Raw genomic sequence first — 26,260 nt, forward strand, 5'->3', positions numbered from 1 at the left:
CATCCTGGCAAACTCCAGTGATTTGAAGTCATTCCCATTCTTTCCATGATAGAACCCACTTGGATGACCTACCTCCACAATTGCTTGAGAGACGGTTAAGGGAACTACTCAACAAGATGCTTCAATATCCCACTGCTGCCCCTGCTTTTCAGAGAAGCAAAGCACATATTCCCTCCAGACCTCTGTGCTGAACCAATGACAAGGTGGGCAGAGGAAGACCCATAAAGGGTCACTCAGTGTTCTGTGTCCCCCATCACTGCCTGGCTGAGCTGTCAATCAGCATCATGTCAAACAGCAAGGATATAATAGCCAATTAAAACTATTGCTGGATAACTCAATGCTAACTGTCAGCTAAGCCATTATCACTTGTGAGGAGAGAAATGTATTTGGAAATGACAGCAATGTGTTTTAAAGTGCATCAATAAAACATTATACAAAACTGGTGGGAAGAAGGAAAGGGAATAGTTTCCTCTTGTTCTATTTTCTTACAAGCCTCAGATATATGGCTGGGACACCATGAGTAAAAATATTCATGCATGGAGTCCTGTGTAAATCCAACTTCTCCCCCATCCTTATGCCCTGTGAATACTCACAGTCGCTCCAGATCCCTCATGTCATCAAAAGCTCCTCGCTCCACTGCTCCAATCTGATTTTCCATCAGTTGTCTGGTGAGCCAAAGAGACAAAGGCTGCTCTAGGTCAAGTACTCCAAGAAATAAGAGGTAAATTCAAGCCAAGATACTTAGTGAAAGAATGATAAAGTGCACAACCCAGGGGCTTCCTATTAAGACCTTTCTTGAATGGATGAGATTTCCTTAAAGTCTGCTGAATTCAACAATGAAGACTTCTTCCCAGAATCAGACCCTGCCACATAACAAATACAGCAAGGGAAAACCTAGTGTAGTCGGCAGTGAGCAGGGGGCATTGGTCTATTGGGCCCTGGCATGAGTGTCCATCCCAGCAAAGCCTCCAGCACCAACCCAGAAGGCACATGTCCAGGCAGTATAGCAGCAAGTACAAGATGCTGCAAGTGGGCAAAGGATTGTGCCAACTGGGCAGAGCTTATGAGGGCAGAAAATGCACTGGCAGCTGGCAGACATCACACAACCCTCCCACTGCCCCCCATCTGCTTTGGATGAAAATGAGACACCTACGCCAAATCATCACTACCCATACACAAGCTCTTGGTTTTGTTCTTTATTTTCCCCATCCCCTCCCTAATCTCACATCTCCCTGTATTCCAAATGAAAGGATGCAAGATTTCAAGGCAATGGTAAAGCTGCAACTTCATCTTTGTTCTTGGTACAGAATTGAACAGGTCCTGCTTTTCTATGTCCCAACTCCTACCACCATGTAAATAAAGAAGCAGGAGAAATGGAGGATGGGCCCATAGTCTCCTACAACTAACCTTTCCTTTCCTTTTCTTGCCATGATTTAAACTGTAACAATTAGGTGGCTTAGCAGAAAGAGTACTGGGCTTGGAATGAGGAAAACTTAAATTATTAGCTCTGTAACCCTAGTCAAATGGGTTTAATTTCTGTCTGCCTCAGGTTCCTCACTTGTATAATGAAGAGGTTAGACTCTAGGGTTGCTTAAAGCTGTAAACGTACAATCCTGGGATTTTATGGTATTTAGCTTGGATCCCTAGGCTCCCAAATATATTTGTGCCTGGTTGTAGTTTCCATTTACATTTGACTGTATCAGACACGTATGTCATTACGGTGCTTCAGAAATACATCACACCTGGTCTCTACTGTTCCTGAATCAGACACATAAAGGTCAACCTTATAGAGCCCACAGAGTCATAGAATATCAGCGTTAGAGGGACCTTCATTGTTATCTAATATCACCAAAAAGGAACTTGACAAGCCGTCTGCCCCAGCCCCTCCATTTTACAGATGAGAAATTGGAGGAGCAAAGAAGTTGAGTACTTTGCCCAATGTCACACAAGTAGCAGACATCAGAGGTGAGATCTGGACCCAGCTCTTCTGAATCTTGAGAACTCTATCATAATGGCTCCCAGGATCATTGGACCTTTGCCCAATGTCAACAAGTAGCAGACGTCAGAGGTGAGATCTGGACTCAGGTTTTCTGAATCTTGACCACTCTGTTACAATGATTCCCAGAATCACTGGACCACAGATGGAGGACCTTCAATATGGCCAGGATTCTTACAAAGCACATTAAATGAAGGTCCTATATATATAATTTCTAATCTTTAATATAGCATAAGACCATAGAAGATAGAAGGGGCTTGGAGACTTCAGAAGCATAAAAAATTTTTTTTCTCCATTTCCCTATATCATTGCTTTGATTGTAACTTCTTTGGAAAGGGCCACCTTATAACCCACATTAGAATGACTCTAATCTCCTTGATAGTTCTCTACCAATCTGGGCCACGACTTAGCCCCTAACAGGACATTCTCAGATCTCATTTCTGTGTCCAAAATTGATCCTGCTAGTCTTGCAGCAAAAGTGCAGAGAACAGGCAAGGAAATAGAGAAATGGGCAGGGGATTCAGGAGGAAGACAAAGAAAGGAAAGACTCACAGCACTCGAAGCTGCTTCAGTCCTGCAAAGTCATTCTTGTGGATCCGAGTGATGTTATTCCCGTTGAGTTCCCTAGAGGAGCAAAGAAGAAAGAACATGCAGTGAGCAGCCTGGAGGAAGGAGAAAGGGCTCTCTTCCAGATCCACACTAGCCAACTTATGCCTACCATCTGTTAAATAGGACACTGGGTTTCCCAATTGACATACCTGAAGATACAAGTGGATCACATAGCCTTAAATGGCATTTTATGAATTTTCTTTGAGTCTCCCTATCTCAAATTCTCTTCTTTAAATCTTTCTTCGCATAGGAGCCAAAATTATCATTCTAAGGCAGAGTTCTAACCATGTTGCTTCCTAGCTCAAAAATTTTCAATGGTTCTCTATTGTCTAAAATATAAAACTCAAAACATATAACCTTCTATTTAGGGTCTTCCATAACCTGCCTTTGGCTGACTTTCCAGCCCTATTTCATATTTTTGTTTTCGTTTACTCTATGTCCAGTTAAATTGGACTACTAGCTATTCCCTGCATTGACATGCCATCCCTTACCCAGAATAAGGAAAAACTTCCTCCCCTCCATCTTCTGGACCTCTACTCTGCAAGTCACTATCCCACTCATCTGTATTCGTTTAATCATAATGGTCTATAAATAATAGAACTGCTACATACCTTCCTGCTGTGTTTTTCTATTGGCTCTGATCCTGATGTAAAATAAGTGGAAAGAATTCTTGACTTGAAGTCAGAATGTGACATTGGACAAATTATATCACTTCTCTGAACTCTAGCTTCCTTATCTATGAAAAGGGGATGATGATAATAGCTATAGCACCTGTCTCAAGGTTGTTGTGGGACCAAATGACATAATGTATGTAAAGTATTTGCAAACTTTTAAGAGCTATATAATCAGGTGTGATTATTATTGATACCTATACTTTCAGACTGACTTAGGTGGAAGGTAGGTGGCACAGGGGATAAGGCATTATGCTTGGAGACAGGAAGACCAATCTTTTTGAGGAGTTCAAAATCCAATCTCCCACACTTATTATCTGTGTGAACCTCAGTAAGTCACTTAACCTGTTTGCCTCAGTTTCCTCACCTGTAAAATGAGTTGGAGAAGGAAATGGTAGACCTCTTCAGTATCTTTGTCAAAAAAATCCTAAGTGGACTCTTAAAGGGTAGGACATGACTGAATAACAAGAAAATAACCTGATATTATGATATTCAAATGATGTTATGATGCTCAGATAATGTATATACAGTGCTTTACAAAATGCAAGTACAATAAAAATATCACTTATTATTGATAAGTATGATATCTAGGATTTGAACTTAGATTCATTAATAACTTAATTGAATTCTCATGAAGATTGGTCTGCTTAGGTTATCTATTTTTAGGAGTGTCAGATTGGGTATTTGATATTTTTTGCAGATATTCATCTATTTCTTAAGTTCTAAAATTTATTAGCATAAATCTTTTTTTAAGTTTATTGCTCATTACCATGTCTCCTTTATGCTTCTAATTCTAGTAACTGAATTCTCTCTTTTTAAATTAAAGTTTTAGGGGGTTTTTTAATCAACTTTCTTGATTATACAAATAACTTATTAGTCATTTCAATTGTTTTTTTTTGTTTTCCATTTATTAATTTCTGATCTGATTTTAATAATCCTCTTTTTCTACTCTCCTTTTAGTATATTACTTTGCATATTTTCTGTGTTCTTTAAATGCAGACCTAATTTGTTAATTCATTCTTTGTCTCTCTTGCTAATTGAGGGATCCAAAGCTATAAATTTGCCTCGAAGCACTGAACTGGCTGCCTACATTGAGTTATGTGCTATTTCTGTTGTTGTTATCTTTGAAGGTAATCTGCTATTATTAAATCCTTTTTTAACCAAAGCATTAATAAATTACTTTTAAAAATCTCACAAATATCTTGGCATTGATCATCTATCACTGTTTTCTCCTAGTTTTAATATATTAGTGTCCATTAATGTATTTTCAATTTATATCTTTCCAAATTTGCTTATGGCTTCACTCCTGGCCAAGAACATGATCCATTTTTGTGAATGTTCCATGAATGCTTAAAAAGAATGGAAATTCTTACTATGTCCAATAAGTTCTTTCTAAATATTTATTAAATCCCCATTTCTCAGTCATTTAAAATGTCTCTGATTAAATCTGTGTAAATCTTTTTGCATTAAACATGTATCCTCTAGGCAATATGAATGAATGACATTATGTGCCTGTACTGTGCTAAGCATTAAAGACACATTTTTAAATGGTACAGGTTCCTGCCCTTACATTCTAACAGCAGAAGATAATATATGCAGGGGAATAGAGTTTTATTCTAGGGACGTGGAAGTTCTAAAGAAGAACAGCACAGTGAAAATCTCAGAGTGGAAAGAATAGGATGCTGAAACCTATGCCAGCCCGTAGATAAAGTGGGCCAAGTGGGCCAGTTTGCACTCATTCACCATTCAACTGGCTTGGGCCCTACAGCAGGAGTTCTAAATATGCAAAAATTCTCTTCTTTCAGGGCTGCAGCCTGGATTCTAGAAAACCTAGGTGTGAAGGTTGAGTTCTCAGGTCCAATGTACAGGGTTCTATTCCAGGTCAAGGGAAAAGCACATCAGCTATTACACTATGTTCTTGCATCCATTCTCTATACCTTTTTCTTGTTAATGGGAAAACGCAATTCACTTAAATGTAATCCTGCAGTTTTCAAATTTAACATTTTTTTGGTATTAGAAATGTAACAGGATCTTAGATAAAGGAATAAAACTTTATTTTGTTATTTCTATTACTAAGAAAATTTCAATAAAAGAATTTTTTTTTATTCCTGAGTTTTGTGCTGTAACTCTAAATATCTTTAAAATGGGCAGCAAGGTAATGCAGTAGATAGCACATAAGGGCTAGAATGAGGAAAACCTGAATTTAAATATGACCTCAAACATTCACTATCTGTGTGACTCTGGGGAAGTCACTTAACCCTATCTGCCTCATTTTCCTCATCTGTAAAATAAGTTGGAAAAGGAAATGACAAATTACTCCATTATCTTTGCCAAGAAAACCCCAAATGAGATCATTAAGAGTCGAATAGGACTGAAATGATTGAACAATTTAATCTCTAAAAGAGGGGTTCTTAACCTGGGGTACATGAAGAGATTTCAAGGGATCCTTGAACTAGGATATGGAAATCTTTATTTTCACTAACATCTAGAAGAAATTTATCATTGCCTTCAATTATTTAAAAACATTATTCTAAGAAAAGGTCCATAGGTTTCACAAGACAGTCAAAAGAGTTCAGGACACAAAAAGTTAAATAGCCTCTATCTAAGACTTCCCAGCCTTCAAAACAAAGATAAGAGCTTCTCATCCATTGGCAGATGGCCACGAATCCCAACTCTTTACCCATTATTTACCTGGCTTTACTTTGTTCCCTTTGTTTATCTGTAACTTCTTAATTATATCACCTTTAGTTCTGTTCATTTATTTTGCCATTCTATTGCCTTCTCCACCCCAAGGTCAGCTTGTATCATTCTATAAATTTAATCAATAATGCAGTTATTTTTAAGTATCCTTTGGAGGTTCTTTCATTAAGATAACAACAATTCGATCATAATTGAAAAATAGCCACTGTTCCAAGTACTTAGCTTTCCTTACTGAGTTTCCACAGTTCAGTTCCAAAAAGCTGTTTTGAAACATGTTTTTTTTTCCTCCATAAATTCTTTGAGGACCTTTTGTGTTTTAAATGTCCGTCCTTTGTTTTCCAATGGAATTTAGATAGGCAGGGATTTATTTCTGGTAGTAAGACATATGTTTAAAAATTTTACATATCATATCCAAAAATTTTTAATCATGTCTGGTTTTTTAACTAATTTTCTGAGACCCCAGCAATGATTTTTGATAAGTTATCTGTTTCTTCTTCTAGGTGGCTTGAAGAGATTTTTCTTGTGTCATTGTGGTTTTGAAGTTTGATAATGGTGTGCTTCTAAGTGAGTTAAATGCTAAATTTCTCTTTATTAGCTTCCTGTGAATACTATTTACAGAATTTCATTTGGGTTTTAAAACTTTAAAATGCTAAAAATAATAACAACAATAAAAGTAACTCATAACAATATAATGTTTTAAGGCTTGCTCACAATAACTACATTAGGAAGCTGGGAGTATATGTATTACTTCTTATATTTTTACAGTTGAAGAAACTCAGTTTCTGAGAGTTTAATGGCCTGCTCGGGCTCACAAAGCTAATTAAGTATTTGAGATGGGACTCAAATCAATTCCCTCAATAACAAATCCAACACTTCGAAAAAATTTTATTGTACAATTTTCCAAAATCAGTCTTAATGATTATCCTTTCTTTCAAATTTTCTAGAATTTCACTAATCCTGAGATTTCTTTTTATTTGGTCTTCTAAACCCATTGCTTTCATCTGCATTTTTTCCAAATCTTTTCTAATTATTTTCTGAGCTTGTTTTTCTGTTTTAACCAAATTATCCGTCATTCTGCTTTTTTTAGCTGCCTTCACTGTTGTTTTCAATGCCCTATGCCATTTTTGTGGAATTTTATTACCACTTCCTCCTGAGATTTTTTCATCTTTATTTGTCTTTTGTGATTTGGGGGGCTTATTTTTCCTTCTTTCTTTAATTCCCTAAATACATTAAAGTTGAGAGATCTAGGAGAAACCTCCAGCAAGCTGGATATCCCCCTCCCCATTTCAGATATAGGATACTCCAGCCCAATTCTGATTAATGTATTCCCTTACATATTTAGAGAAGAAATATTGAAATAATCAGTTATCACTTGATTCAGCTGTTTTCCAGAATCCTAGGAAGTTCTCCTATTTGTACCCTACAATATCACCTACAGCCTCTTCATCCTTTGTACCCCTAAATACTATAGTCATCCTTCTATTTTAACAAAAAGTAGTCCAGATAACAAACAATGAAAGTCCCTGCCAAGATCCCTGGAGTTCTATCCTGTCAGATTGCTTTCTGATGGGGTGTGAAAAGCCACGGATGGCCCCATATTTAGGCCACTGCCCTCAAATCAAATGCTCAGAGCACAAGTAACAGCTGCTTCTCCAGCCACACTCCTCTGACCCTGGAAACTAAGTGCTGTTCAACCTCAGGGGAGAACCATTAAAGCTGCAGCTCCCCCACAAGAAAGAAACATCTTTAAAGGGCTAATAAAGTTCTAAGTTTGCATTTAAGGGGAAATTATTACCACTTATGGTGAGAAAATTGCCTCCAATGGGCAATCCCACCTGCCCTTCTCAGCATGACTGCCTATCAAGATCATGTTTCCAACCTGGGGTCAATCACTTTCACTTGAAATCTCAGCAAAATCTTTCTGAGTGAAAGGGGAAAAAAGGTCCTTTCTTATTATGCTCCTATTTTTCCAACAGGTGGTCCTTCTGATCATAGAGCCCCAGAGTTACCATGGTGATCTTCCAACAGCTGCCTGGGGAAGCTAGAAGGTATGAACAGGCCTTCAGGGGATTCCAAGAAGGGTGAAGGGCCTAGGGAATAGGGAGGGGGTCAGAAATCTAAGTAGAATTGAATTCCCTAGGGTAAAATTCTGATATAAATTTTCCAGTGGGAACCTAGAACTTAACTAGTTCCCTTTAGATCTTCAGGACCATGGATAATGAAGGCTCTGACCCAGTTTAGACCTAGACCCATGGGGCCAAACCAATTTCACCCATGTAAAAAGGTCTGTGAGTATATGAGTCCATCTTTGTGAAGATACTGAGTTCAAGGCCAGAACTATTCATTCCAAACCCTGGGGACTCAGGTCTTGAATGGCTCTGACTGCCAACCTATCTAACAGGCCTGTTCATAAGTGGCTTATGATGAGTAGGATTGATGGGAGAAAATATTTCTTACTAGAAGTCTTAATTACAACTAGAGTTGAAATTTTTTTTCAAAATCTCTCTCTTCCAAGGCATACCTGTACTAAACCCTAAAGAACAAAAAATATTCCAGGGCACAATGAATCAGTTAACCAGGGACCGTGGTATGTACAAGAGAGTTCAGAGATAATCTAGTTCAACTTTTACATGTGAGGAATCTGAAAGCAGAGACTTGGCCCAGTATGCACAGCCAGTAAATGTCACATAAAAACTTAGATCTGAAAGCCCCAAATTGAGGGCTCTAAGACAGCCCCATGCCAAGAAGTCAAATAGAAAATCTCAACCCAGGTGAAATCAATTGGGAAGAGTTAGGAACATACAGGGATTTCTCAAATGTCCTCAGAAGACAACAAATTTGATCATGAACTCCATATCTGAGCTTTTGTGATAAACCCAATAACCCTCTAAGATTTCCTTAGCATAATATGGAAATAAAAAAATATTCTGAGCCCTTAACCCCAGCACTCTTGAGTCTTCATGTCCTGCAACCCATCTTCCTGAGAAATACACCAACATCAGTTATTAAAGTAGTCATTAAATAATAATAAATATTTATTTGATAAATAATAATAAAGTTATTATAGGTTGTTATGTCCTGTTTGAGTTATGCTGGGACTTAAAACATTCAAAGGGAAATCTACTTCTATGACTGACTCCACTGGGGAGGAGAGAGACAAAAGGGAGGTTAAGAAGAAGGTTAAGAAGACATTAAAAATTCTTCTACTGAGAATTACACATGTTTAACCTATATCAGATTGCTTGCTGTCTCGAGGAAGGGGTAGCAGGATGAAGAAGAAAAATTTGGAACACAAGATTTTGCACAAGTGAATGTTGAAAACCATCTTTGCATGTGTTTGGAAAAATAAAATATTACAATGAAAAAAAATTCTGCCAGATATCAGAAATAAGTAAATGTTCCTATTTCCCTAGAGCAGGAAGTATTTAATAAACATTTGCTGAATGAATAAAGTGAATAAATGAATAAGCAAAGGGACAGGTCTTATATTCCTGACTTTCCCTTGGAGATATTGGTCCAGCTGGATGAGGGCAGCTGTTTTTCAATAGAGTCGTACAGGAAAGAGCCAAAGGAAAAGTCTTGTCCAAGAGGAACAGTCAGTTGAAGCATGTCCCCCTGGAAATCTCATTCACTCAAATCTCTATCAAAAGGGAAAGGGAAGACAAAAGAGAGAGGCTCACTAGACCAATCTGCACTAAAACCAATTTGGTTACAAATGGTGTTAGAACAATGGCAGAATTGGGCACATCATGGTCTTTGTTTGTTTTTTCCCCCAACACTCTGGGCCAGGAATACTCTTCCCAAATGGATACCAGCCAACAAAAGCTTCGTTAGCAGCTGCTGCTGCCATGGTTACTGGCAACCTTACTACTCGCCACCATTTCCAGGATCACTCATGATTCTCAGACACAATCTCTGCGCAATAAGAGTTAAGCACCGTATATGATGGCAGAGTTAGGGAGGAAAAGGACCGAGTCAGCGCAGATCTCCTCAGCACGTCAAGTTAAGAGAGCCAACCTCGGGCAACTGAGGGAAGAATCCAGGAGAAAGAGGAGGAGTTGGTGATGGCGGGACAGCTACTCTTTGAAAAGTTTTCTTAAGCTGGTCCCAGACTTGAGGGGGAGAGAGAGAGATAGAGAGAGAAAGAAACAAAGAGGGAGGTTGAAGAGAAAGAGAGAGAGATAGAGACAGAGAAAAAGAGAGGGAGAGAAAAAGACAGAGACAGAGATACAGACAGAGACAGAGAAACAGAGAGAAAGAGACATACAGACAGACACAGACACAGAGACAAAGAGGAAGAGACAGAGAGAAGAGAAAGACAAAGAGAGAGACAGAAACAGAGACAGAGACAGAGAGAAGAGAAAGACAGACAGAGAGAGAGACAGAGACAGAGAGAGACAGAGACAGAGAGACAGAGACAGAAACAAAGACAAAGAGAGCAAGAGACAGAGAGAAGAGAGACAGACACAGAGACAGACACAGAGACAGAAACAGAGAGGAAGAGACAGAGAGAAGAAAAAGACAGAGAGAGAGAGACAGAGAGACAAAGAGAGAGAGAGAAAGACATAGAGACAGAGACAAAGAGAGGAAGAGACTGAGAGAAGAGAAAGACACAGAGAGAGAGAGACAGAGAGAGACAGAGACAGAGAGACAGAGACAGAAACAAAGACAAAGAGAGCAAGAGACAGAGAGAAGAGAGACAGACACAGAGACAGACACAGAGACAGAAACAGAGAGGAAGAGACAAGAGAAGAAAAAGACAGAGAGAGAGAGACAGAGAGACAAAGAGAGAGAGAGAAAGACATAGAGACAGAGACAAAGAGAGGAAGAGACTGAGAGAAGAGAAAGACACAGAGAGAGAGAGACAGAGAGAGACAGACAGACACAGAGACAGAGACAAAGAGAGGAAGAGACAGAGAGAAGAGAAAGGCAAAGAGAGAGAGAGAGAGACAGATACAGAGACAAGAGACAGAGACACAGAGACAGAGATTTTCATGGGACCCCTGACCCCAACAGTCAATCTGGGAACAAGAAAGATCTAAATCACAGACTCTCTCTTAAGTAAAAGGGCCTGTTGCCATATGGTCCCACTGCGGCTATTAGAGGCATTCACATCACTTGGGTGTTCAGGGCAGAAATGATGGAAGACATGTACAGGGAGAGCAGGAGGAATAAATGCTTGTTGAATTGTTGAAGACACAGCTTAGGAACCTAGTAGAGAAGGAAAAGCTTCCCTTCAAGCATCCCTCATTTTCTTCTGACCTAAGTCAGTTCCAAGGCAATTCTGGAGATCTCCAGGGATAAACTGCTGCCATCTTTCTGGGCCTCAGGATGGGGAGGACAGAGCAGAGAACCCCAGAGGGAGAAACCCTGAGACAGAACTCACAAGTGTCTCCTCTGAGACTTCCTTCCAGAGTGCAGGTTTGAATGAAGCCCTGATGGCCACATGAGTGATCATGGGTTTGTCTGGGAACTTGGGCATCGTGAAGCCATTTACATCCGTGAAGGCCCCGGGATGATGTTCTTGTTAGTTCGGGCTCCAGAAAACAGGACGGGAAAACAATCGGGCTGTCACAGAGAAATGACATAATGTTCCCTGGAAGCTACAGAAACTGCAACAAGGGCTAGGCTGTCCAGAGGGCCTCTCTGGTGGAAGATGAAATCCAGGGGACACTTCAATACCAACAAAAATTCTCTCATTACTTAGTGATACAATGGAAAGAGGGTTGGATTAGGAGTCAAAGGCTCTGGGTTCAAATCCCACTTTCCTCATTTACTGCTTGGAGCATTAGAATCTGGGAGATGCATCTTCCTGAGTTCAAATCTGGCCTCAGACACTTAATAGCTGCCTGACTCTGGGCAAGTCACACACAGGGTTACTGTTTGTCTCACTTTCATCATCTGTAAAATGAAATGGAGAAGGAAACGGCAAAGCACTCCAATATTTTTGTCAAAAAAAAAAAAAACCTATATGGGGTAACAAAGAATCAGACATGATTGAAAGAATAAAGAAAACTTCAGGAAAATCATTTTACTTCCATAGGTCTCTGTTTTCTCATCTGTAAATGAGAAGGTTAAACTAGATGGCCTCTGAGGTCCTGTGCAGCTTTAAATCTGTAATCCCATGATCCACTGTATCCTGGGATCAGAAATCACAGGATGGGCTAAGAAACTGGCCACTGATAGACCAATGAAGGCCCAAGAATGAGGGAGAATATTCCAAAGTCACAACACAGGGAGCAGTCAGAAACTGGCCACACGAAAAAAATGACACACCTCATTCATAATCTGAAGACTCTGTGGTATCTGAGCTTTGGATTTAGAGATTTGGGTTCAAATTCTGGCTTAGACAGGTCACTCAATCTCTCCAGACTTCAATGTCTTCATCTATAAAACATTTATGTTCATTTCTACACCTCCCCCAACAATTTCCGAACTCCTCTCCCAGCCCCTTGTTTGAAAGGCCTTCCTCGTCACCTTGTAGAATCCTTAGTTTCCTTCAAGGCTCAGCTCAAATGTGCTCAAGGGAACAAAGCAGTAGGAGCGTAATAAATGCTTGTTAACTTTTCTTGTAAAAATAACTTCCTAACATGCAGCCCAACCTGAATCCCCAGGTTTCTAATGCCCTTCCCCTGGAAATTACTTCGAATGTTCTCCCTCCCTTTCTCTGTCTCTCCAACAGTTTCTCTCTCTCTCTCTCTCTCTCTCTCTCTCTCTCTCTCTCTCTCTCTCTCTCTCTCTCTCCTCTTTCCTCTCTCTCTTCTCTGTCACTCTCTCTGAGTCTCCTCTCTCTTTCTTCTCTCTTTCTCCTCTTTTTCTCTGTCTCTGTGTCTATTTCTTTCCTTTCTTTCTGTGTCTGTTTCTCTCCTCTCTCTCTTTCTATCTGTCTCTTTCTCTTTCTTTCTGTCTTTTTGTGTCTGTTTCTCTTTCTTTCTGTGTTTCTCTCCCTTTTCTGTTTGTCTCTGTCTCTCTCTCTCTTCTCTTTGTCTGTCTGTCTGTCTCTTTTTCTTTCTGTCTCTTTGTATCTGTTTCTCTCCCTTTCTCTGTATCTGTCTCCCTTAATATATCTGTTTCTCTCCTCTCTCTCTTTCTCTTTCTTTCTGTCTCTTTGTGTCTGTTTCTCTCCTTTCTCTCTATCTTTTTCTCCCTTCTCTGTCTCTCTGTTTGTCTCTGTCTTTTCTGTTTGTGTGTCTCTGTCTCTCTGTCTCTCTTGTTTTGTCTCTGAATCTCTGTCTCTGTCAGTTTTCCTATATATACACATAACATATATGTATATATATATATTTGCATTGTGTATGTACATGTTGTATATATATGTAGGGAGATAGCTATATAGAAAGATATATATGTATATGTATGTAGTCGCATTACTTATGTATATGTTGTATGTGTATAGCGAGCCATACAGAGACAGAGCTATAGAGATGTCTTTCTATATATGTGTCTGTATATATATATTTGCATTTGTCCTCATACATGATGTGTTGCCCTGACAGATCCTTCAGAAAAGGGACTTTCTTTCTGGTTTCACATCCCTAGAACCTGGTTCAATGTTTGGTATATATAGTTTACTAAATGTTTGCTGAATGAATAAATGATCATCCCAATTGCAACCCCCAGAAAAAAAGACAAGACCCTCTGTCTCAAAAGGGTTCATGCTATGCCATGCACTCAGTGGCTGCCATACAAGGTCTGGTCATCATCTGCTCTGGGTAATAAGTATTTGTATGGCGATAATTACTGCACTTGAGAAGAAAATCCCATTAAGTAAGAGTCCTGCTGAGCTGCTAATGCCAGTGTTGAACTGAAGTGAACTGGAGGTGGCTGCTCAGCAGATATCCCAGCTGATCCCAATAACAGGAGCCAATCTTGCCCTCTCCATCCCACCTCCTCTTCCAAACTTCTAATGCAATCATAGAATGTCGCCATCAGGAGGGACCTCGGAGGTCATGGGATCCAACCTATACCTAACAAGGACTCCTCCCTACAGAGTCCCCCTCGAGCAGTCATCCAGATGTCCACAAAGGACTGTTGGAGGTCGCCTAATCCTGCATGCTGCTCCTCCTCAGCAAGCACACAAATCAAGCCACAAGAAGGTAAAGGGAAAAGACATGATGGCCGATCTTGACTTTAGAGAACGCACCATAAGGCACACCTTCCAATTCTCAGGAGAAGGTAAGCCATAGGAGGGGCAGGAGGCCCACATTGACAAAAGTAGCCAATGGTCTGGCTGGCTTTGTTTAACTCTACTTCTTTTACAAGGGAGGAATTGGAAAGGTGGGGGGATGTGCTGGGATTAAGAAGTGGAAGCAATGTTAAAAAAAAAAAAAACAGTAAAATATTCATTTTTAAACAATTAAGGTGGGGGGAGCAGGATGGGAATAAAGAATATGGGTCAATCCTCAAAAGCCGCTTCAGGGCAAGCTGGTACCCTGCCAGGCATTCCTTTTTTTCATTTAAGGGGACATAGAATTTACAGTCACCAGGAACTTGGGAATTCCCAGTTTATCAGAGCCTCCTTTCACTTTCAAGTGACAACCTAGATTGAAGGAAGAAGCAGAGGTTGTGGTGGGGAGGATGGGAGTGGAGGAAGTAGTAAGAGGAGAATTCCTTTAATTTTCTAGCATTCAAAGATTCCTATTTCCTTCCCTGCAATTTTCCACCCCCCTAAAAACAACAATTGTATCTATAGAATACAAATGCAAAGATAGTTTGAGTTGAATGAGAAGAGTAAAGTTTTTTAATATTCTTAAAAGAAAGTACATAGGATGTTTATTAGTATCTTGTGTGCAGAAATTTAAATCCTTTTTCCAATTCACTAATTCTTGGGTCCTGCTCTCCAAACTACATCCTGCCTAGCTGGGAGAAGGGGTTCTATTCCATAGTAATGAGCACTGCTGAGAGGATATAGAGCATCCATATATTGGAGTGCTGTAAAGATGTCCTTTCTATGTCAACAAAGTCGTAGGAAATAGAGTCTTACCTGGAAAAATAGGTTGAAAGAAAGAAAGAAAGGAAGGAAGGAAGGAAGAGAAAGAGAGAGAAAGAGGGAGGGAGGGAAGGAGAGAAGGGAAGGAGGAAGGAAGGAAGAGAAGGTGGCAAGGAGGGGAGGGAGGCAGGAAGGTAGGAAGGTAGGAAGGAAGGAAGGAAGGAAGGAAGGAAGGAAGGAAGGAAGGAAGGAAGGAAGGATGGAAAAGTGTAATTAAATGGGTTTATGGGTAAGGAGGCTTACAACTGGCACATGTGGTATAGCAGACAGACTGCCAGTACCCAGCACATGGTAATTGCTTAATAAATATTTATTTGTGATTATTTCTTCATCTGTGAAAAGGGAAAGGACTAGATCCCAGCTTCTTAAACTGGTTTGTGATCCCATTCAGCATCTCATAACTGAATGTGGGGGTAGCAAAATTATGATTTATTATCAGTAAATATTTGATTTGTATACTTATTTTATATACCCATAAACCTGGGCTCATGTAGAAACTTTTGGGGTGAAAAGGGACAAGTGGGAAAGTTTAAGAAGCCCTGGAGTATATGAATTCTAAACTTCCCTTCTAGCAATGAAACCTGTGTCAAGCTAAAAAGTTCATATTTTCTCCGATGGACAATAGAAAGCCATTGAATATTTGTGAGCTGAGCGATGATGTTGTCGGCTTGTATATGAAGAAAGATTTTTTATGCAGCTGTGTGAAGGATGAATTAGGCAGGGAGGTCAAGTAGGGATGGGGTTATTACAGTAGTCTTGATGAGAGGAAATAAAACACCTGGACTATCAGGCTATAACTGAAGAAGAAAGGACAAATAGAGGTAAGAGAAATAGAATTTAAAAACTAATAGGCTCTGTGGCAGTGAGGGCAAAGAAGATCAAAGGTTTTTCACAAGTTTCAAGCTTAAGAGTCAGAAAGATAATGCTATCAATAGAAATCCAAAAGCTTGGGAAGAGAGGCCAATGGGAAGGAAAGGTGGAGAAAGTGGACAGATATCTACTTGCAAATGTCAAGCAGGCAATGGAAAGTCCAAGACAGGATCTCGGGGGGAAAAATGAGGCTCTGTAAGTAGAGCTTTGCACCAAGATGCAGAGTGCAGAGAATAAACTTTGCAGTTCAGAAAGGAATCAGAAGGTATAATGCACAGAGGGCTGGGCCTGGAGTCACTCAACCTGAGTTCAGCTCTGAGCTCAGACACTTAATAGTTGTATGACCCTGGAAAAGTCACGTACCCTCTGCCTGCCTCAGTTTCCTATAAAATGGAGCTGAGAATAGTATCTACCTCCCAGAGGTCTTATGAGGATCCAGTAGACTATTTGTAATGCCTTTAGTACATAGTAGTAGTTAATAAATGTTTATTCCTTTCCCTCTTTGCAGAGGACTTCCTTCTCCATGTTCATGAACATCCCTACCAAGTCAAAACACTATGGATAAGCTACACCCAGCGAAAGAACTCTGGGAGATGACTATGAACCATTACATAGAATTCCCAATCCCTCTATTTTTGTCCGCCTGCATTTTTTATTTCCTTCATAGGCTAATTGGATACTATTTCAGAGTCCGATTGTTTCTGCACAGCAAAATAACGGTTTGGACATGTATACTTATATTGTATTTAATTTATATTTTAACATATTTAACATGTTTTGGTCAACCTGCCATCTGGGGAAGGAGATGGGGGGAAGGAGGGGAAAAATTGGAATAAAAAGTTTGGCAATTGTCAATGCTGTAAAATTACCCAAGCATATAACTTCTAAATAAAAAGCTATAATTAAAAAAAAATAATAAAGGAAGCAATAAACTGGAAAAAAATTTACATTAAAAAAAACACTATGGACAGAAGTGTTGGAGAAGATAAAATATATCTCTGAAACTAAACTGATAATAAAATATTTCAGTTCCAGTCAAGTAAAATGGAAAAAGCTTCAGAAAAAAAAGTCATTAATAAACATTTATTAAGCAACTATGGCACGCCAGGCACTGTGCTAAGTGCTGGAGATAAAAAGAAAGATTAAAAATAGTCTTGGCCCTCAAAAAGTTCATGGTCTAATGGGAAAAATAACATGCAAACTACTATGGACATGGAAGGTATATATAGAATAAATTGGAGACCATCAAGAGAGAAATAAGCATTGAGAAAGGCTTCTTGTAGAAGGTGGGATTTTAAATGGGACATAAAATAAGCCAAGGAAGCTGGGAGAAAGGCAAAGAACAGATTCTGACCCTAAGAAGCTCTCAATCTAATGAAGTGATAAGGGTCAACAACTATGTGTACACACACACACACACACACACACACACACATATATATATGTATGTATGTATGCATATATATATATATATATATTTCCTGCTTTCCTCTTTTATCTTAGAGTCCCTAAATTGGTGTTATGATTCTGTAATAGTCCCTAAAGCAATAATTACTGGATAAAATCCAAAAATCCAAATCACACAGGGTATTCCAAAAGTTTTAAAGCACTTTTAAGCTTTTTTGTTTTTTGTTAGTAGTTGTTATTGTTGTTGATTTTGTTTTTTTTCTTTTTTGGGCAGATAATGGAGTAAAGTAACTTGTGTTGGGACAAACAGCTAGTAGATATCAAATACCTGAGGTCACATTTGAATTGGGATCCTCCTGACTCTAAAATAGATACTCTCTCCATTGATCCACCCAGTCAGCCCCAGTGTTGAGCTTTATTAAATAAAAATAAATTTAAAAAATAAAGCTGACTTTTTTTTAATGGTGAAAACTAGACAAGCCAACAAAGCTCATTAATAACAGATCTTGCAAGGCTATCCTCATTTTTTTCATTTCATTTCATATTGTTTTGAAATCACAAAATTAAGTAAATAAAAAAACTCCAGAAGGCAAATACAATTCACTGGAAAGTTCACTTTTTTCATTTGAGATAGGCAACTATTAGATCAGGAGAATGCTGTGGATATATTCCTATCTACGTTGTTTCAAAGCTTCTAGTAAAGCATCTCTCTGCCTTCTTTCAGAGATTCAAGGCTTCTTAAATGTTTTCTGCTAATGACCCTTTTTCTCCCCCTAAAAATTTTGCATGATCCTGAGTACATCGGTACATAAAATAGATATGTAAAGCAAATATTTACTAATAACAAATCATAATTTCACAACCCCCATATTCAGTTATGAGACCCCTTATGGGGTCATGAATCACATTTCCAGAGGCTGGGGTCTAGAAAATAGAGTTAAATGAGTCATAACTGGTTGGATGGGACTGAACTCAAAGAGCAGTTAGTTGTTCGTGGTTCAAGGTCAATGTGATAAGTCATCTCCAGTCGAATACCCAAGGGATTTGTGGTTAACCCTGGGCAAAACAGTTTTTATAAAGGACTTGGATAAAGGCATAAAAAATAGCATTCTTCAACACTGTAAATGACACAAATCTGAGAGGGATGGCTAACAATGGATGACAGAATCAGGATCCAAAAGGATTTTCACCGGCTAGATCTAACATTGGGCTGAATTTAAGAAGATGAAATTTCCATAGGGATAAATATAAAGTTCTATACTTGAGTATAAAAAAAATCAACTTCATAATAGGGGAGAAAGAAGTTTGTCCAAAAAAGATGTAGGGGAGTTAGTGGATTGTGTAGTCAATAAGAATCGGCAACTAAAAAAAAAAAAAAAAGCCAATGCAATCTCAGACATCCAGGGTGGTACTTCCTCTCTAATCTACCTCATCAGATCTCATCTAGAGCCCAGATTTTTAAACTTTGGTTTGTGTCTCATAATTGAATATGGAGGTAATGAAATTATGATTTATTATCAACAAATGTTTGATTGGTATATCTATTTTACCACATAACTAGGATGAAAAGAGGTCACAAATGGGAAAAATTTACTAAGTCCTGATCTGAGAATTCTGTTCAGTTCTGAGTGCAACAATTTAAGAAATACATTTAGAATCTGGAGCGCATCCAGAATGGGATAACAAGGATGGCTAAAAGGTTTGAGAGGAAGGACAGATATAATGACTGTCTTTAAGTATTTAAAGGACTATCATATTAAAAAAGGGAGTCAGTTTATTCTATTTGTCCATAAAAGGACAAAGCGCAAAAGGAAGAACTAGGGCTACTGAGTAGAACTTGCAAAGGAGCAAATATAACTTCACATCAAAATTTTCCAAATAATTAGAGCTGCCCCACAATGGAACAGGCTGCCTCAGGGAATGATAGACTTCCTTGAAGGCTTGAAAGCAGAAGCTGGATGACCATTTGTCAGACATTTTATAATTCGGATTCCTACTGGATTTCTTCTAACTCTCAAATCATGGATAATTCTCAGAAAAGAAAAAAAAAAAGATACGGTTTGATCTGCTTGTCTGCAAAGGGCAGACTTAGACTTAAGCAGCAAAGATATAGATTTGGGTTCCACATAAGAAAGAACTTCCTAGTGGCTCTCTTCAACAATGAGAGGATCCAAATCAGTTCCAATTGTTAAGTAATGAAGAGAACCAGCTACACCCAGCAAAAGAATTATAGGAAATGAGTGTGGACCACAACATGGTATTTCCACTCCTTCTGTTATTGTTTGCTTGCCTTTTTATTTCCTTTCTCAGGTTATTTTTACATTCTTTCTAAATCCATTTTTTCTTGTGCAGCAAGATAACTGTATAAATATGCATACAAATATTGTATTTAACATATAATTTAACATATTTAATATGTATTGGACTGCCTACCACCAGGGGAGGGGAAAAGTTGGAACAGAAGGTTTTGCAAGGGTCAATAATGAAAAATTACCCATGCATATGTCTTGTAAATAAAAAGCTATAATAAAGGGGGAAAAAAAAGAAAGAACTCCCTAACAATTTGAATTAGCCAAAAATAAAACGGACACTCTTAGGAGCTAATGCATTTCCCTTCTCCAAAGGTCTTTAAGCAAAAATCAGATGACTATTTAAAAAAACCTTTCCAGATGACTATTTGTTAGATTATTTGATGGAAGGCATCCTTTTTCAGATTTGGGATGGGCTAGAGAACCTCTAAACTTCCTTCCAACTGCAATGTCATACACAAAGAGAAGCATCTAATCTAGACTTTGTTATATATAATCCTTTCTCCATTCATGCCCCATCCAAGACATCCTCCATGACAGCAGCATGCACCATTGGTAAACACATATCTGACTGTTTTATTCCTTGTTTGCCATTAATAATCAGAGGGTCATTGCACAGTTGTCTCTTGGGAAGCATATGCTTAGTTCTGAAGGAATTTAGAGTGACACAGCCAAGCCTTGGTCTTGGTGATGACAGCAGCTAGCTAGCTATGATGGATAGAGGGCCCTTGGGTTTGCACAATGCTTTACATATGGTACCTCATTTGATTCTCACAACAACCCTGGGAGGTAAGTGCTATTATTATCCTCATTTTAAAGATGAAGCAACGGAAGCAGACATAGATTAAGTTTCTTGCCCCAGGGTCACACAACTAGGAAGTGGCTAAAACAGTTTTTGAATTTAGTTCTTCTTGACTTGGAGTCCAGAAATCTATCAACTATATCAAGCAGCTTCCAAATAATTTGTTGTTGATAAGTTGTTTCAGTTATGTCTAATTCTTCATGACTTCATTTAGGGTTTTCTTGGCAAAAGCACAGGAGTGAACGGCCACTTCCTTCCGTAGCTCATTTTATAAATGAGGCAACTGAGGCAAAAAGTTAAGTGACTTGCTCAGGGTCACAGAGAGTGACTGAAGCCAAATTTAAACCCACATCTTCCTGAATTCTATCTACTACTTCCCTCAAATAAGAACAGCTAGCATTTATATAGCACTTTAAGGTTTTGCTGTATAAATGAAGCTGCAAAAGAGGGATAGCCAAGGAGCCAGGAAGAGCTGTTCACTAAGTAGACTTTTTTGAATGAAAAACAAACAAACAAAAAACTTCTGTTCTCACTCTTTTCTTCCTCTCCCCTTAACTTGTGGAATGGAATTCTTATTGGGATTTCCTTTGATGGGGAGGTGGGGGAGAGATACCATCACCAACTCTACTAATTATGAATCAGTTCATACATGACAGAATGTATATGTGCTGTCGAGGTAAATCTGGGCCTGGGTCTCAAGATCCTGCTGCCTCTTCTGCTTAGTGTTTCTTTGCCTGAATATAGAAAACTAAACATCAATCCTGAGATCGATATTTTCAGAATGGGAAGCCTCAGGTCCAAGTCGTCAGGTATTCCTGGTTCCTCAGTTAGAGGAGTTTTAGTTAAAGAAATTTGAAAATTTTTCTACTATTATACCCACCTTAGAGAAGAGTACTATCACCTAGAGGTTGAGCCCATGCTATGTCCCAGCTGGCCAAAAAAAAACATGAACTTTGAAGAAGTTGTTCAAAAAGTACAGAGCCAAATGTGGAAACTCAATTCAAGAATCACTAAATGTTCCATGTTGTAATATTTTACTCCTCGTAATATACTCCTAGTAGAGTATTTTACTCCTCGTAATATACTCCTAGTAGAGTATAAAAAGAGTATGGATTGCTAAATTGTTTTTTAAGTCTTTGTTAATATGTACTTGTGTGGGCTTTGTGTTTTAAGTCCTTTTTCTATGTGGAGGAAATAAATAGCTGTCCTATACCTGACCTGCGTTGTACACTGGATATCTTTATGATTCTCCCAAAGGGACTAGGATCCAAAATCAGTAGTTTGTCTGCCACTGATTATGTAAATAAGTAGTTATAAAGACATTGACAAATTTGTTCCATTTTACATATTATTTGTTGTCCTTCTGCCACTTTCATCATCCATGAATGCTCTTGGGATCATACGGCTCATTTGGATCTCATGTCAATTTTTTTGAATAATTATTTTTCCTACCACTGCTTTTTGATGTGAAAGAAGGCACTATTGCCGCTATCATTCTGCCATCCTGGTAGGAAGTGTTTTACCAATGATTATGTATCCTAAGCCATTATTACCCTGGCCTGTCACCTGTATCTGTCAAGGAGATTAAGAGTTTGCTGATTAAAGAGAATTCTGGGCCCTCCTTGTTGTAGAACTGTTTTACATTAGTTAAAATTTTGTAGAAAATGGTGACAAGGTCAGTATCTTTTGCCTTCTTCCCCCATTTCCCACTAGTAAGTCTCACTAACTCATCTGACTAAGGTTGAAAATACTGTTTAAGTGTCACCTGTTCATCTTTAGCCTTCCTATTAAGTTGATGTTTATTTTGACCTTTGTTCTAACTAGCTGTTGGACTAACGACACACAGATAAATAATTCTGATGACCTCCATATTAATAACCAGTTATCTCCTATAACTTTAAGATACAGTCATTTTGTATTTAATAAAATTTCACATTTTATATAGATTTTAATAATAAAGATCTATATATTTAATCAAAGTAGAATATTTCTTATTTAAAAAAAAAAAAAACAGACGAGAGTAGTTTCCTCTGAATCTTGGCCCAACAAATAAGAAGATGCTTTCTGGGATGTCTGACCCTTACTCCTTAATTCTTTATTTTAATTGTTCCATTACAGTAAATTATTTAGCATATCCTCTCCCCCTCCCAGCTCACCCCCTATAGCTTCACTAACTGAACTGCATTTCCTTAGCAGCTGTGGGGGCCTCTGGTGAGCTTTTCTGTAGATGCCTCTGCTGGAATCCAGGGATGATTCCACATCATTTGAGGGAGACGAGACTAACCAGTGTTATGGAATATGGGATCATAAAGTTGCTTGGCCACACAGGCTGCCATAGAAACTACCCAGAGGACAAAAGAGAAATGCACAGCTGCAGACTATAAAAATTTCACAACCTCAGAAGAAGCTGCTGTTTCAGTCACTGATAGTGCTCGACACCCATATTGATTAGAGAGACGAATTTACCACTGTTATTTTAAGTCCACATGTGCATTCTTTCTTGACTCTGTCAAATTTCTTGTTTGTTAAATTCTCTTTTCTTTACTAAGTAGCTCTTTCTTGGTCTATTTAAAAGAAACATCTTATTTCTTTCCACTATTTCTCTCAACTCCAAATCAGCAGATGATAAAAATAATTCACACTTCTATGATGTCTGAACTTTCCAGACGATAATCCTGTTAAATAAATACTTTAAGAAATCTCATTCCCATTTTACAGAAAAGGAAACTGAGGCTCATGAGCTCAAATGACTTGCCCAATATCACAGCTAGTATCAGAACCTTGCTCAAAACCTAATTCTCTCCTGACCCCAAAGAGTAAAAATTAGACTTTTCCTCTTTCCTCCAGAATAATTCATTTCTGGGCTAAAGTCTAGTCTTCCCCTTTGTCACTCAGCCTACCTTCACTCTACTTGTCTAGCAGTAATTTGGATTCCATCTTACTTCATTGTGTAAAGTTAAATAGCTTAAGAGAGTTTTTTTTTTTAATTACCCTGAGAGGGGCAGGAGAGAAAGAGAAACCAAAACCAAAAATAAATGATCAAATCTTTTCAAAAATAACAAAAAAATTTCAAAGGGGAATGAAATTATTCAGGGAGGGAAACACTGCGGAAGAACCGCTACATACACATCAAAGAATGCAGAGCTTGACACTGTTTCAAATGAGCAGAAATGGAAATAGAAAGGAGGGAAGCTTGGGAAGTCTTACAAACTCCGGAATTCAAGGAACCAAAGGGCAAATGTCTGTCCATAGAACTACTTCTCAAAGAAGCATCTCTGATCAGAGAAACTATTTGGATCTACTCTAAACGCTGGCTCTATGCTGATAGACCTGAAGAAGGAATAAATCGAACTGAGGAATGTCATCAAGGATTCCAACCCTTCCCTATTTCAGAATTCAGAAGCAGAATCTTAATCTCCATGTAACCTCCCTGTCCCCTATGTGACCACAAGGACATAAGTGGAGAAACTTACAGAATCAGACAGTAGGAGGTTCTAAGGGAAAATGTCTGCTTCCTAATTGTTGACCTTAGTACATAAAGTTTCATGGAGAAAAATGATCCCCTTAGGGTCAGATTTCTGTCTCTGACCTGCTGGGAGCGATGAAAATGTGTGAAAAAGTTATCAAAATATGGGCTCTTTGATTGAGAGCTACTGGATTTGCACAGGAGTGTGGGAAGAAAGGACAGACTGGCTTCAAAGGAGGCAGCACAGCCCCCCTACAAATTCCCGTTCCAAAATCCACTGGTGCAATAACCTCTGTCCTAGTACAAAGGCTCTGTGTGTGTCCAAAAATCCATCATACACACGCATGTATCCTGTAGATGCAATACGGGATGCACTATTGGTCTGGAGGAAGAGACACTGCAAATTTGCATATACAGAGCTTGGATAAAGCTCTAAGCACATTACTTAGCTCTGTAAATACACATGCTACCCATACACTCTGTCATCCAGCAGTGCTCCAGGAGAACTATAAAAGACATATAGTCTCTTCAAGAATTTAAGAGGAGTAAGGGTAGGATGAGGGCAGTGAGTAGAAATGATGTTTTTATTACTTAAAATAGCTAATCTCTCCTTAACCCTGTTAAAAAGAGCACACTGCCCCATAGCAGGAACAGGGGGACAAAAGTATCATCACCAGGTCTGTGGGGGGGCCGGTATTTCCCAAGTCTCCCTCCCCCACCCCTCTGTCAGGCTTATCCACATCCCCTCTGATAAGCCAGATCAGTCACAACCCAAGCTCCCAATATCAAAGATGTCCCAAGGCTACGCTGTGACATGTTTCATTCCATTGTTTATCTGAACTGGAGATGAAGAGGGGTAACGAGGAAAACTAATGGGTGATACCTGCCAAGGAAAGGATACTGCACCAGGACAAACAATAGGGGAAAGGAGACGGGAAGAGCCTCAACTAAGCACCCAAGACACCCCAGCAGCAGCCCAGCAGCCTTCTTGCCCGCAAAGGCCAAATGCAAACACACCCACATACAAATACACCCTTATTCCAAGCCCATATAACCCCAAAATGGGGTTTCCTGCCTGATAAAGTATTGACAATCTCCATTCCAAGGGGGGTGCCATAAGGATTATCTCATGAGATTCTGAAGCACCCTGAAAACAGAGTTACTGTATCAATTCAGCATCACATAATAAGAGGGGGGAAGGAGGGCTAGGGGTGCAGGTGTGAGTGAGGATAGGGGAGCCAGGGAGCTTACAACCCTAGGGAGGGCTATTTGAATCAAGAAGAGGCAAGCAGCTGTGCTCTTGGCTCAGGAAATAACCTCAGCTCCACTGACCAATCCAATGATTTTCTATCCAGGGCCCCAAACTGTGCCCTCCAGACTAGGGAATCAAATCTAGGCTGGGAGCGATTACAGGGGCTAAAGTGGGGGACTCCCTCCTGCTCCCCACTGGGAATAAACATAAGGAAAAAGGTCCCCATACTCACAGTCTCTCAGTGTTACGCGGGATGTTTTTGGGCACGGCTCTGAGCCCCATGCCATGGCAATCCACAGTCGTCCCTGTGCAGGTGCAGAGAGCAGGGCAGCCGCGGGCACCCAGCTGGCACAGGGCATTCCACACCAAGAGCCAGACCTCTGGCCGGCGCCAAGCCGAGTGGCCACCCCTGTGGTTCAGAGCCATGGTACCCACAGACAGTCCTGTTTCAGTGCCAGAAGACTGGATCCTCTGACCATTACAGTCCTACGTTTGGCTCCAAGCACCACACAGGTTCGTGTGTAATTCCAGGTAAAAACAAGGTGGGGGAGGAAGGAAATGGGGGGAGAGAAGGAGAAAAAGCTTCTTTCTTCTGATGCTTCAGAAGTGTCTTTCTGGATGCAAAGCACCTTCCTCTTCCAGTAGCTATCGCACTGCCTCTCTGGATGGATGGAGTTCTCCTCTGGAGTGAGCTTATCTCCCTCTCCTATTTCTCCCCCTCTCTTTCCCTCCCTTCCTCCCTCCCTGCCTCTCTCTGTCTCCCTCCCTCCCTCCCTGATTGCTGCGAAGAGGAAAATGGGAAAGCCGCGAGCACACACGCACACACACACACACACACACACACTCTCACACTCACACCCTCTCGCGCGCGCACACACACACTCACATCCAGCAGTCATCCATCAATCTAAAGGCACAAATATCAGCCCTGACTCCTCCTCTCCCGTCCCTCCCGGCTCTCTCCAGCCCCCGCCGCCACAGTCTTCAAACGGCCACTCAGCTCAAGTGGAGCCGCGTACAGTTTCAAAGGTGTAACCCCGGAGCACCGCAAAGGAAGGGGCCGGGGTGCTGGGGCGCTGGGGCGGAGGTGGGGGTGGGGCGGGCGCGCTGCGGCTCAAAGCAGAGGAAGGGGAGTCTCGGCGGGGAGTAAGGGGCGCTGGAGAAGCGCGCGCACTGACCCACACACATA

General features: G+C 39.8%; 1 protein-coding gene across 6 annotated transcripts in view; it reads right to left on the bottom strand.

Annotated features, from left to right (window-relative positions):
• The window catches only part of SLIT1 (slit guidance ligand 1), a 256,670-nt gene extending 230,874 nt beyond the window's left edge, over positions 1–25,796 (bottom strand). For 5 of the 6 annotated variants that reach the window (XM_051981770.1, XM_051981769.1, XM_051981767.1 and 2 more), the window contains exons 1-3: positions 25,304–25,796; positions 2,549–2,620; positions 594–665 (exon numbers count right to left, since the gene is read on the bottom strand). In XM_051981770.1, coding sequence (XP_051837730.1) covers positions 594–665; positions 2,549–2,620; positions 25,304–25,497 — 338 coding nt within the window. In that variant the 5' untranslated portion in view covers positions 25,498–25,796. The remainder of the gene's footprint in view (positions 1–593; positions 666–2,548; positions 2,621–25,303) is intronic. The other variant, XM_051981768.1, reaches the window with a different exon arrangement.
• Positions 25,797–26,260: the final 464 nt, after the last annotated feature.

The sequence above is a fragment of the Antechinus flavipes genome, chromosome 2 (genome assembly GCF_016432865.1).
Source record: "Antechinus flavipes isolate AdamAnt ecotype Samford, QLD, Australia chromosome 2, AdamAnt_v2, whole genome shotgun sequence".
NCBI classification, from domain to species: domain Eukaryota; kingdom Metazoa; phylum Chordata; class Mammalia; order Dasyuromorphia; family Dasyuridae; genus Antechinus; species Antechinus flavipes.